Below are 13,838 nucleotides of genomic sequence, written 5' to 3'. Positions count from 1 at the left end.
CAAAAGAAGGGATTGAATCAGGGCAGGGGTAAAAAAGATGGAAATCTCAATTTATTGGTGGGGGGAAAATCCTACTGAAGAACACTTTCAAGGCAGAGGAGAGATATATTCTATAATCAGAGATGGAGACCTTTCAAGGGGAATAAAATCTACAGGGATTTAGTGCTTTAGGGAAGAACACTATCTCTGAGAAAATGTGCCTCTTAGCTAAAGATATCATTTTTCCCCAGTTGCTAGTGCTCCATGCACTCCCTGGGAAATTATTTTGAATTTATATAGATAGAATGGAAGTAAGAAGACCTAAGGAGTAACTTTTATACTAATCCACATGCTCCATGAGAGCAGGGACCTTTTTTTCCTTCATTTTTTTTTTTGGTTGCCTTTCTTTCCCTGGTACTTAGCATAGTACTTGGCACACAGTAAATCTTGAATAAATGCTTGCTGACTGACTCACGAAGGAAGCTTAATCTAGCATTATCCAGCATAATCAAGGCTGGATTGGGACAGCGAGGAAATGCAGGCAGGACCAAGTAGGAGGTTATTAGAATAATCTAGGCAGGTACTAATTAACTGTGATAGTATGGTGGAGGAAGTGGGAATAAAGAGGAGAGAATAAGTAATACCCTAAAGGAAGAAATATGGAACATGTCACTAAATAGGAATCTCCTAAACATCTCCAGCCTTTACTTTGACACCTCCAGTGGTATGGGACTCATTCCTTCTCAAGGCATCCTATTCCACTTTAAAACAATTCTAATAGTTTAAAAAGTTCTTCCCTCCATGAATCCCAAACCTGTCTGCCTGAAGTTTCCCCTCATCACTATCACTTCTGAATTCTAGGCAAAGTTTTAGAACAAAGTCTAGTTTCTCTCCCACATGCCAGTCCTTCAAATACTTAAAGATTTTCCTCTCCTTGGGTGGCTAAATCCCAGCTTTGTTCAAGCACAGAGGAAGGGAAAGAGCTAGGATTCCTCTGGCTAGCTACCCTCAATTGTACATAACAATGGCCATTTGAACTCAGTGAGAAAACCACTATGGCCAGGAGTTGCCTCAGAATCATTTCTAGGCAACACTAGTTTGGACCAAAAGATCTGAGGCCAGGGATTATGAGCCTATGGTCAAGAAAGTCCCATCAACTCTGTGAGCTGGGTCAAAAGGGCAGAAAATGCCTAGCGTGTCTAAGTGAAGTATAGGTGTGCTCCCCATTTATACTCTCCCCACCTCCTCCAACAGACTGGCTGATTTCTGCCCCAGGTGTTCCTGAGGTTTCATTACTGTGAGTTCCAACTTAGTCTACACAGTGATACATGGCCTACCTTAAACCCCAGGTGTGGCAGGATCTGTGGAAGATGATTCACAGGACCTTGAAATGTATGAAGAAGTGCTTATAGAAGAGTGAACCTCCAAAGGAGAGGTTGCTGATTGGTGGGGGTAGAGGGAGAGCCTGGAAGTGGCAATTGGAAGCAATAACTGACTATTCCAACTCCCCCACCTCAACTAGTGAATCCATGAAATGAATGAAAGTGCAGCCAGTGCTGGGGACAGGGAAACTGTGTCATAAGGAGAGAGTTATATCTCAGTGAATACAAGAAGATGGATAGAATGATAAAGAAAAAGGTTTCAGATGAAGGTAAATTGTTACCTATGGAACAGGCATTCCAGAGTGCACAGTGGGAGGGCTGAATAACTTCAGATTGGGATATTGGGGAGATTTGGTTGAGGGAATGAAAATAAGGGAGGATAAGTGGGGAACAGCGATATGAACAATGGCAACCAGGAGTTCAGAATCATTGGAATGGGAAATGAGATAATAGCAGTGGGAGTTTTTTAATTAATAGATTAAATAGGTCAGATATCATCTCTAGGGGTTCTGCCTCAGGGTGAGGTTCTCCGAGGGTGTCAGACAGATGTATGTAGCTGAAAAAACAGGAAGTTGGGGGTATTGAGAATTGTGATGGAATGGCTAGCCCAGGAAGGGTAGAATTTTTTTAAAGTTGGAATGAAGTGAGCCTAGTAGAGCCAGATGTCAAATTATATGTAACATAGTGCCCTAGCTGGAATATTCCTCCAAACTTACACTCCCACAAATCGAGAGGAAGCTGATATTTTGGGTTCTAGGAGCCACTCTTTAGGGTCATATTCCTACTATTATAGTTCATGAGCTTCAAACCATATTCATCTTATTAGTAATCAATCAGTTAACATTTTTGTAACAATACTTATCTATTAATTATTTATGTGCCAGCACTATGAAAAGCATTAGGGCTACAAATAAAAGCAAAAAACACTGGTCCTTGCCCTCGAAGAGCTCACATTCTCATGGAAGAAACAACAGGCAAATAACTATGTCCATACAGATTATATTCAGAATAAAGGAATCTCAGAAGGAAGGCATAAGCAGTACAGGAAAGAGATGAGGAGATCAGGAAAGGTCTGTTACAGGAGACAGGTTTGCGTTTGAGCTAAATCTTGAAGTCATGAAAGCCAGGAAGAAGAGAGCATTCTAGACCCAGACAGCCTGTGAAAAGCCATGGAGTCAGGAGATGGGGTGTCATGTTTAAGACACAGAAAGTAGACTGGCATAGCTAGATCATAGAGCACTTGGAGGGGAGTCAAGTATAAGAAGACTGAAAAGATAGGAAGAGGTCAGGCTGTGAAGGACTTTAAAATGCCAGGCAGATCATTTCATATTTGATTCTGGAGCCAATAGGGAGTTACTAGAGCTCACTGAGCAAAAGGGTGACATGGTCAGAACCTTATTCACTTTGACAGCCAAGTGGAAGATGAACTGGAGTGAAGAGATGCTTGAGACAGGAAGACAAATCAGAAGGCTATAACAAAAGTCCAGGCTTGAGGTGATAAGGACCTGTATCAGGGTAATAGTTGTGTGAGTAGAAAGAAGGGAGTGAATATTAGACATATTATGAAGGTAGAAACAAGACTTGGCAAGAGATTGGATATGGGGAGGGGAGTGAGTGTGGAATAGAAGATGACACTGAGATTGTGAAGCTGGGTGACTGAGATATTGGTGGTGCTTTCAACAGTAATAGGGAAATTAGAAAGAGGGAAGGAAAAACCTGGAAATATTGACATGAACTGATGCAAAGCAAAATGAGCAGAACCAAAATACTGTAACAAAATATTGTATAATGATCAACTGTGAATGACTTAACTATTCTCGGTAATACAATGAGCTGAGAACATTCTGAAGGGCTTATGATGAAAAATGCTATCCATCTCCAGAGAAAGAATTGATGGTGTCTGAATGAAGATTGAAGCATACTTTGTTTTAACTTTCTTTATTTGGGGGTAGGGGGTTGATCTGTGTTTTCTTTTATAACATAACTAATATGGAAATGTGTTTTACATGACTGCATATATATATATATATATATGTGTGTGTATAGATATATAGATATATAGATATAGATATAGATAACCTATATCAGATTGTTTGCCTTCTCAATGAGGGATGGAAGAGGGAAGGGAGGAGAGAATTTGGATCTCGATTTTTAAAAAAATAATAAGCATTTTTATTTATAGTTTTGAGTTCCAAATTTTATCCCTCCTTTGCTCCCTTCCCTCCCCCCTCCTTGAGGCAGGAAGCAATCAAATATGGGTTATATGTGTGCAATTATGTAAAACATTACCATATTAGTCATTTTGTACAAGAAAACTTGAATAAAAGAAAAAATGAAAGAAAGTGAAAAATAACGTCTCAGTCTGCGTTCAATCAATATTAGTTCTTTCTTTGGAGGTGGATAGTATGTTTCATCATTAGTCCTTTGGGATCATTGTATTGCTAAGAATAGTTAAGTCTTTCACAGTTCTTTATCAACCAATATTGCTGTATCAGTGCACAATGTTCCCTTGCTTCTGCTCACTTCACTATACACCAGTTCACACAAGTTTTTTCAGGCCTTTCTGAAATCAGCCTGCTTGTCATTTCTTATTGCACAATAATATTCCATCACCTTCAGATACCACAGCTTGTTTAGCCATTTCCCAATTGATGGGCATTCCTTTGATTTCCAGTTCTTAGCCACCACAAAAAGAGCTGCTATAAATATTTTTGTACTAATAGGTCCTTTTCTCTTTTGTGGGATGTCTTTGGGATATAAATCTAGCAATGGTATTGCTGGATCAAAGGGTATGCACAGGTCTATAGCCTTTTGGGCATAGTTTCGAATTGCTCTCCAGAATAGTTAGATCAGTTCACAACTCCACCAACAGTGGATTTGTGTCCTAGTTTTCCCACATCCCCTCCAATAGCCAATATTTTCCTTTTTTGTTATATTGGCCATTCTGATAGGTGTGAGGTGATACCTCAGAGTTGTTTTAATTTGCATTTCTCTGATCAATACTGATCTACAGGATTTTTTAATATGATTATAGAGAACTAATATTCAAAATTTTTTTCCAAAAATGTTAAAAATTGTTTTTACATTTAGTTGGGGAAAACCAAAATATTAAAGAAAGAAAGAGGGAAGGCTTGAGGAGGGAGATTGTTATTTCTACTTTGAATATATTGAATTTGAGATGCCTATAGAACATCCAGTTTGAGACATCTGAAAAGTAATTGGTGATGTGGGACTGGAGCCTAGGATAAAGGCCAAAGCTGGATATATATCTCTGGGGATCATTTTTATAGGCATGACAATAGAATCCATGAGAGCTGATAAGATCACCAAGTAAGATGGTATAAAGGAAGAATAGGGCCCAGAACTGACCTTTAGGGAATACTCACAGAGGATATAACTTGGATGAAGATTCAGCAAAGGAGACTGGGAAAGAGTGATAAAATAAGTAGGAGAGGAGTCAGGAGAGAATAAAAACCTAGAGAGTAAGGAGTATGCAGAGCAGTATCAAAGACTGCCAAGAGGTCAAGAGGGATGAAGACTGAGAAGGGATGATTAAATTCGGCAATTAAGACATCATTGCTAACTTTAGAAAGAGCAGTTTCAGCTGAAGCCAGATTACACAGAATTTGGAAGCATATGAAAGGAGATTAAGTAATGGTTCTTAGGATAAATGGCTTTCTTAAATTTGAGCAAGCAAGGGATTAGCTCTTACCAAAGACATGTAGTAAGATGATATAGTATGTGTAATATAACAGTCTCCAAAAAATTAAAAATAAATATTATCCATAGGACGATGGGAAGGCACATGGTAGATGTAAGCAGTGCACATCATATAACCAATGAGGAACTTCAAAGAAAAACAAGAATAAAAGATCTCATCATCTGCTAATAATATCATCTACCACCATCTTCTCTCTCCCTCCCTCCCCCCATGTATGTGTATAAACACATATATATCTGTATATATGTATGCATATGTACGTATATGTTGGTATGTACCTAATTATTTATATTTTGCTTCCCCCATTAGAACATCCTTGAGAGCAGGGAGGTGGAAAAGATGATATAGTATGAAGAGTTGCCACACAATTTTCCCTGTGCAGGCCCAAGGCACATTCTCCCAACAATATACACAAGGGCCACGAGAAGAATGGGCTGAAACTTAGAGCATGATATAGTAAGACACATAGCATGATATCAGTTGAAAAGGCAGCTGATGGTGCAAATAAATAAAGTGCTAGACCTGGAGCCAGGAAGAATTGAGTTCATTTCCAGCCTCAGACACATATTACCTAGTTGGCCCTTGACAAGTCATTTGACCTCTGTCTGCCTCAGTTTCCATAATTGTAAAATGGGGATAATAATAGCACCTACCTCACAAGGTTTCTGTAAGAATCAAATAAGATAATATTTGTAAAGTACTTATCATAGTGCCTGGTACCTAGTAGGAACTTGTTCCCTTCCTCCTGAACTGGGGAGTAAATGTATCTTTGGGGGGGGGGCAGGGCAATGAGGGTTAAGTGACTTGCCCAGGGTCACACAGCTAGTAAGTGTCAAGTGTCTGAGGCTGGATTTGAACTCAGGTCCTCCTGAATTTAGGGCCAGTGCTTTATCCACTGTGCCACCTAGCTGCCTCATATATTTTTTACACAATAAACCATCATCATGTGTGATTATATTCTATTACTTCTTCAGCTAAAATGGGGAAATAATTATACTCTGCTTCCTTACAACAAAACCCCAGATTTTCAATGCTAAAAGCTACTTCAGTGGCCGTCTAATTCATAAATGAAAAAGAATCCCCTGTGAGAATTGGAATGGCATCCCCTGCTGGAGAGATATTGTGGGGAGGCTCTGCCATGAGGAGAGAGCATGTGATTTGGAAGCCATGTGACTTTAGCGTCTGGAAGTTGGCCAGTGTCCAGGAAGCTGCCCGGCATCTGGAACTTGCATCTGTAGAGCCGCCTGTGAGTTCTGTCAATCAGGCCTGCCAACCAATTTGCTTGGAGTTGTGTTTGTGGACAGCCCTGTTTCCCATTTCACAAGAGGTTTCTGGGAGGAGGAAGGAGGAGCGAGGGCTTTTTTGCCCAGGACCTTGGCTTGGCTGGGGGAGAGATGCTGGCTCCCTTAGATAGATAGATGAAGGAATCTTGGCTTTTTTCTCTCTGATCACTAGATTCTAATGCACCTTAATAAATGCTTAAAAGTCTAAACTCTTGCTAAAGCTTCTAATTTAAGGCGACCACTCTTTAGATTTTAGACATTTATAGCCAGAATTTTAACCTCTTATACCCCTCTACAATCCACCTGACATGTAGTCATAAAACCTTTCCTAAAGACCTTCCCCTACTTTCCAAGGTAGTCTATTCCATTTTTGAATGGGGCTAGGTGTCCCCCTACCTTACGAAGCAGTCTATTCCATTTTTTTTGATGAGGCTAAATATTAGGAGGTTTTTCCTCTTTTGACTACCCAACAGAGTGCTTCCAGGAATATTTTGTTTTGCATAGGATCTTTCTTTTTGTCATAGAACTCTTTGAGGTACTTGGCTATTAGTGAGACAACTGTTTCAAAGCATATGAACAATTCAATGTCTTTCTTCATGTACTTCTAAATCATTTTCCAACAACATAGCCTTAAAACAAGCTAACAAATCAATTAAAACTTCCACTGGGGGAATTTTCTACCACACATCCAAAAGGTATAACTTAGAACTTTATCCATATCATTAAAGAGTATTCAAAGACTCCTTGAAAATGATACCAGAGATCCATGCAGATGGTATGTAGGTTCTATAAATAATGGGTACATACAGAGAGTATGTAGGCCCTACTACAAATGCACAAACTCCTTAGAAAAGATGCATAAGCTCATGAATACAATGGTCAGACTCTAACAAGGATTCACAGGAACTATACTCTTCAATAAAGTGATACTGACTTCCTTGGTGTTCTGTTCATCTCTTGGTTCCAAGCATTTTCTCTGGCTGTCTCCCATGTCTGGAATGATCTCTCTCCTAATTTCCACCTAGTGGTTTCCCTGACTTCCTTCAAGTTTTAACTAAAATTTTATTTTCCCCAACCCCTCTTAATTCTAGTGTCTTTCCTCTTTTATTTCCTATTTATCCTATATACAGTGTATTTGTGAAATTTGTTTGATTGTTGTTACCTTCATTGGATTGTGAACCCCTTGAGGGTAGGGTCTTTTGCCTCTTTTTGTATCCTCAGCACTTAGCCCTGTGCATAAAACAGTACCGAATAAATTAACAGGCTGGCTGATAAGCTCTTTCCTTGGACAGATATTACAGCCATACTTCTAGTAAAGCTTTAGCATACCATCTCAACATTTTTTTAATGTCTCCACCCATATGTGTGTGTGTGTGTGTGTGTGTGTAAACTGCACAGCTGATATGTGTGTATATATGTGTATATATAAATATAGATATCAGCATCGATGGAGATGGAGATGGAGATAAACTGCACAGCCAAATTTCCATTCTCTCAGTTGCCTTTTATTGAACCTTACACATTTTCTTGCTCTTCCTTCCCCCAATCTATGCCTATTTCACTTTCACATCTCCGTTTCATCAGGGCTTATAAGGTCAATGAAGTGGCCTGACTATTGGTAACCAACTTGTGCTCTTAATTGGAATTCTGGTATGTTTCTTCCATAGGAGTTTTTGTATACCCAACACTCTTCCTAGAAGAATGTGACCATCCTTAGGCTCCCTACATATTGTTATAGTTGAAGAGCTATAGCATAGAGGCATCCTTCATGAAAGCTAGTGTCCAGGATGAGAAGTGGAGGGTCAAGCTTTCTAGGTAAATTCACTCAGGTCACTTTACCTCCAGTCTCTGCCTTATTCTTTTTTTTTTTTTGGTGAGGCAATTGGGGTTAAGTGACTTGCCCAGGGTCACACAGCTAGTAAGTGTTAAGTGTCTGAGACCAGATTTGAACTCAGGTCCTCCTGACTCCAGGGCTGGTGCTCTATCCACTGCTCCACCTAGCTGCCCCTCTGCCTTACTCTTATTAATACAGGATATATCCTTCAGAAACTTGTCATCTACCTAGAAGCATGCTTGATCTCTTGGCACTGTTATTATTGGTATCTGTGACAATAAGTATGTGATATTTCTCATGGCTTTTTGGAAAGGGATTTCTAAGGTAATCTAAGACCCTTTGTATTGATACTCGACAGGGATAAGCAAGTGCCTAACTCATCCTTAACCCAGAGAATTTAAAACTTAAAAAGTTAAGTCTTTATTATGTTTAAATTGTATATACAAATTCTCTTGAACATTGATGCTTGCAAGTGATTATACTGGAATTCATAGCCAGCTCATCTTACAGGTCCAAAGAGATCAATGTATTGCAAAGTTGCCTTGCTGGTTCACTGGCTTCCTGTTGTTGTTATTGCTGCTGCTACTGTTGCTGTTTCTGTTGTTGTTTAGTTATTTCAGTTATGTCTGACTCTCATGGCCTCATTTGGGGTTTTCTTGGTAAAGATACTGGAGTTGTTTGCTGACAATGCAAAACCGGATCTGAAATATCTCTCTATCAAAGAATTACTCACACACACAATCCATCAAAGTTTAAATAAAAGTTTTTACTATTTGGCACAAGGGGATATGGGCAGGAGAAGAAGTCTAAACTTCAACTCCTGGGGAGGAGCAGATTTATGGCATGTTCCTCCCACAGCCAGAGTAAAGACAATGCTTTTGTAGGGATATTGGGGGAGACTTGAAACCGAAAAATTATAGCTGTTCAGGAGTGGGGGGTGCTTGAAACAGCTGGGGGCCATGAGGTTACCATCACTACCTGTTCCTAGTTATGTAACAAGAACATCTGATTCCAATTAGACTCCTGCTATAAATTTCAAGGCATCCAACTTTCTAGGCACCCATGGCACATCCACTTCATTATTTGTTTGACTAACCACTATCTGGATAATTAATTGCTTTTCTTTTCCAACTAACTGCTTTGCCTCTCCAAGGGAAGAATTGATCAACCATATTATTTTCCATGGTCAGAGTATCCTCTTCATGGTCATAGTGTCCCTAACTGGACCCAAGCCTACTAGGCTGCCACTACATTTACCATTTCCTTCTCCAGGCCATTTCAAAGATGAGAAAACTGAGGCAAAGAGGGTTAAATGATTTCCCCAGAGTCATGCAGCCAATAAGTATCTGAGGCCAGATTTGAACTCAGGAAGATGAGTATTCCTGACTTCAGGCCTGGAGCTCTATCCACTGTGCCACCTTCCTTGCTCCTCACATATTCTAATTATGGTAGATTCTTCAGAAGCAAGGGGACTGACACTGATTCAGCACACTCTGAACTGGATTTGTAGGCCCTTGGAAAAGCCAGAGTAATTTCTCTGCCAAAGTCAACTTAGTCAAGACTAAGCAACCTGGCACTCACCCTAATGTTGGTAGATGAGGGGGCCATAAAATCAGAATAAGACAATAGCTAAAGCCACTAGGTATATAGAAAGATAGTGAAGACAGTGAGAGAAGCTCCTTTTTCTACTTGAAAAGACAAATAGACACAGCTTTTCTCTGCCCCAATCGATAAACACACATCTATACGCAGAGGCATAGCAGCAAGGCTGCTGCTAGGTTTCCCAAGCCTGAGTTCATAGGTTAGGCAATAGCTGTGTTCTCAGTTCCAGACCTGGTCCTGTCTCAGGGAGTATAGGTTTTGTGTCAGGGCCCGGACCTGATCCTCAACATGGTGGGTCTTGCACAATAGTAAATGCCTGAGTCCTCCTTCCGCAGATGGCGTAGAATGAGTGAGACTGTGTTGGCCTCGTTGTTCCTGAAAATGAAGGCTCTATCCTGAATGTCCTTCCTGTACTCCTGGCTGTTACCTGTCCCAGCAGTGATACTGGCCACCAACTCCTTGGAGCCTCCAGGTGGGCTCCAGTGCCAGGAAAAGGAAAACTCCTTAAAGCGGAGCCCTGAGGCGGTACAGGTCAAGGTCAAGTTATGACCCTCATAGGTCAATTTGCCTCCTGTCTCCACCAGCTGCACCTGGGCCCAGGACCCTGCAGAGGACACATGGAAGGAGAAGGTCAACCCCACACTGAGGACCAGCACAGAGATGCCTGAAAGCTAATGAAGAGCTGAGTCTCACACCCAGGCTGCTCAGCAGAAGAGCTGAAGTAAGTGGGAACAAGGAGACTCTCAACCACATACCCAGGCCATTGAAGAAGGAAGAATGGAGAACAGAGTGGAACAGAAATATCTGGAAGCTAATTAGAGGCATTACTCCACACAAAAGTCCAGGAAGAGACATGGAAGGGGATAAGGACAGAGATACCTGAGAGATTACAGAAGAGTAGTCCCAAAAGGTAGGCCCTGGCAAGAGTATTAGGGGTCCTGATAAACATTTTGCAGACTACAGCTGGTGTGGAACAAGTTCCAAGGGCTGCAGCTAGATCCAGGCAACTGGGTTATGTCTGCATGGATATGAGTTCAACCCAGAGGAAGCAGTCTTTAAGAAGGCAGCTGGAGGAGTGGTATCAGCAGCCCATCCCCCACCTCAGGGTGGGGAGGACAGGGTGGGGCATGAGAGGAAGACAGACATGAGTGTGAAGAGAAGGGACTTACCCCAGCATAACTGTGACTACCAGGCTGTCTCCCAGGCCCAGTGGCATTTGGCTAACCTCCTTCAGTTGACATTACAAGGCCTGGAGCATCCTTCTATAGTTTAGGGATGTTCAAGGCACAGGCCAACATCCATAAGTGTGCTGAGCAGGTAAGTCTGGAGACTAAACCTGACTTACAGCTTAAGTGCCACACCAATTAAACTAACAAAGTGTCACTTTAGAGAACTAGACAAAATAAAAATTTAATTCATCTGGAGGAACAAAAGGTTAAGCATCCCAAAGGGAAATAAGGAAACAAAACAGGAACAAAGGAGTCCCACAAGGACCATTTTTTTAAAAATCCATCTACATATGGCTTTTTAATGCAGCCAACTACACCAGCCTTGGAACAATGCTCATTTCTTTTTGCTGGTGCCAGAAAAAGCTGTCAAACAGAACACTGAAAAATTGGTACCATTTCCTAGCTGGTAAGTGCAGAACCGGAAGATGAAATATTTTCTATTTTTTTTACACGTCTGTCTGTCTCTCTGTCTCTCTGTCTCTCTCTCTCTCTCCCTCCCTCCCTCCCCTCCTCCTTCCTTCCCTCCTCTCTCTTTCTCTCTGTCTCTCTGTCTCTGCCTTTCTCTTCCCCTCCCCCACTTTACACACTTAAAACTGATCATTTTGACTCTATGGCAGTATGCTGGATGCTAAAACAGATTCAAAGGCTCATGGCTACAGCACAACAAAGGAAGACTGAACTATTGGTCTGATCAGCTATTGTTGGACACACTGTAACTTGACTCTAATTTAGTGATGTCATTTTGGTCCTCTTCAAGAATGAAGGACAACAACCAACCTATACCCAGAGCCCCTCTGAATGAGACACATGTCTCATTCTGCACTCTGAGTCCCTCACCTCTCTATCAGGAGGTGGGTGGCAGGTTTTATTATTAATCATCTGAAATTGTGGTTTGTCATCAAGCTAATTCCTCCAAAGTTGTGTGTCTTTACCATCCTGTTATCATAGAAATTGTTTTCCTGATTCTGTCCACCTCCCTCTGCATCAGTTCCTACTTGGAAGTATCTATCTACATATAAACATATGTATATACATGTAGATAGATATTTACATGTAAATATGCATATAATCTGTATATGTGCCGATAGATAGATAGAGCATATCTAATGCAGAAAACCCCTTAATAAATGATATTTATGGGACAGCTAGGTGGCGCAGTGGATAGAGCACCAGCCCTAGAGTCAGGAGTACCTGAGTTCAAATCCAGCCTCAGACACTTAACACATAACTAGTTGTGTGACCCTGGGCAAGTCACTTAACCCCAATTGCCTCACTAATAAATAAATAAATAGATAGATAGATAGATAGATAGATAGATAGATAGATAGATAAATAAATAAATAAATAAATAAATAAATAAATGAAATGACATTTACAACCAGAAGTGTCTAATTAGGTTTCTAATTAGGGCCTATGTGATACCTTTCCTCCTCTTCACTCTACCTTCATAATATATATATGCACTCTTCTCTCCTCTGATAATGCCACCTCCTTGATACAAGCCTTCATCACCTCATGCATAGACTCTTGCAAAAGTCTGCTGGTGCAACTCCCTGCCACAAGGTTCTCCCACTCCAGTCCATCCTCCAATCAGCTGCCAAAGTGATCTTCATCAAATGTAGGTCTGCAGGAAAGTAAGAGGGGAAGAGGATGAGAAGGGAAGGGGGAATGAAGGGAGTGTAGAGCAGGGGAGGGGGCAGTCAGTAGCAAAACACTTTTGAGAAGGAATAGGGCAAAATAAGGTAGAAAATAGAATAAATATCATTGGAAGGGAATAGGATGGAAGGAAATAGTCATGATGATTGACTACAATGACAAAACATATGGTACCTACTCTGCTGGGCTATTGTGAAGAAAATTCTTCACCAAGTTTAAGGTGCTGTATAAAAGTTATGATGAACAGGATGCTATCAGAAAAACCTAGAAAGACCCACATGAACTGAGGCAGAGAAAAATGTACTGTATACAAAATAACAGCAATAGTGTAAGATGATCTTCTGGGAAGCACATGGTTATTTTCAGCAAGGTAATGATCCAATATAACCCTGAAGGACTTGTGAAAATTGCAATACATCTACAGAGAAAGAACTGATGGTATCTGAAAATAGACTGAAACAATTTTTTTCTGAAGTCTTGTTTTTATCTGTTTTCTCTCACAACCTAGCTAATGTAGATGCTTTCCATGACTACTCATGTATAACTTACATTGAATTGCTTGAGTTCTTGCGGTGGGGGTGGGGAAGGGAGGGAGGAAGAGAAGTTGGAACACAAAGTTTTTAAAGATTGATGACAAAATTTGCTTTTACATGTAATTTGGAAAATAAAATTCTAAACAAAAAAAAGTAGGTCTGATCATGTCATCCTCCTACTCAGTAAACTCTAGTGGCTCTCTATCACTTCCAAGATCAAACATTAGCTCCTCTATTTGGCATTCAAAGCCTTTCATAACCGGGCACAGCCCCCTACTTTTTTAGACTTCTTATACCTTACATCCCTCTCATGTACTCTGTGATCTAGTGACACTGACCTTCTAGCTCTCCCTTCAATGAGACTCCATCTCCAGGCTCTAGTCATTTTCTCTGGCTGTCCACCCATGCCTGGAATTCTCTCCCTCCTCATCTCTACCTCTCATACTCTCCAATCTCTGTCAGTTATGGTAGTTTTGAACACCACATGCTGGCTAGGTAAGTCTGAGCCTCTTGCCTCTGGCTTGTTCTATTTTGTTCCTTTCTCCTCACATAGGTGGCTAAACAGTGATTTTGAGATAGATATAACCAACCTTAGAGGTAACCTTGTCAGTTCTTTCCC

At 40.8% G+C, this 13,838-nt stretch overlaps 1 protein-coding gene across 1 annotated transcript in view; it reads right to left on the bottom strand.

Moving 5' to 3' along the window:
• The window catches only part of LOC122745625, a 38,752-nt gene extending 28,002 nt beyond the window's left edge, over positions 1–10,750 (bottom strand). Inside the window, exons 1-3 of the mRNA XM_043991020.1 lie at positions 10,681–10,750; positions 10,078–10,405; positions 3,985–3,989 (exon numbers count right to left, since the gene is read on the bottom strand). Coding sequence (XP_043846955.1) covers positions 3,985–3,989; positions 10,078–10,405; positions 10,681–10,750 — 403 coding nt within the window. The remainder of the gene's footprint in view (positions 1–3,984; positions 3,990–10,077; positions 10,406–10,680) is intronic.
• Positions 10,751–13,838: the final 3,088 nt, after the last annotated feature.

The sequence above is a fragment of the Dromiciops gliroides genome, chromosome 1, assembly GCF_019393635.1.
Source record: "Dromiciops gliroides isolate mDroGli1 chromosome 1, mDroGli1.pri, whole genome shotgun sequence".
Taxonomy (NCBI): Eukaryota; Metazoa; Chordata; class Mammalia; order Microbiotheria; family Microbiotheriidae; genus Dromiciops; species Dromiciops gliroides.
The sequence above is the reverse complement of the archived record's forward strand: the minus strand, read 5'-3'. Positions and strand labels throughout refer to the sequence as shown.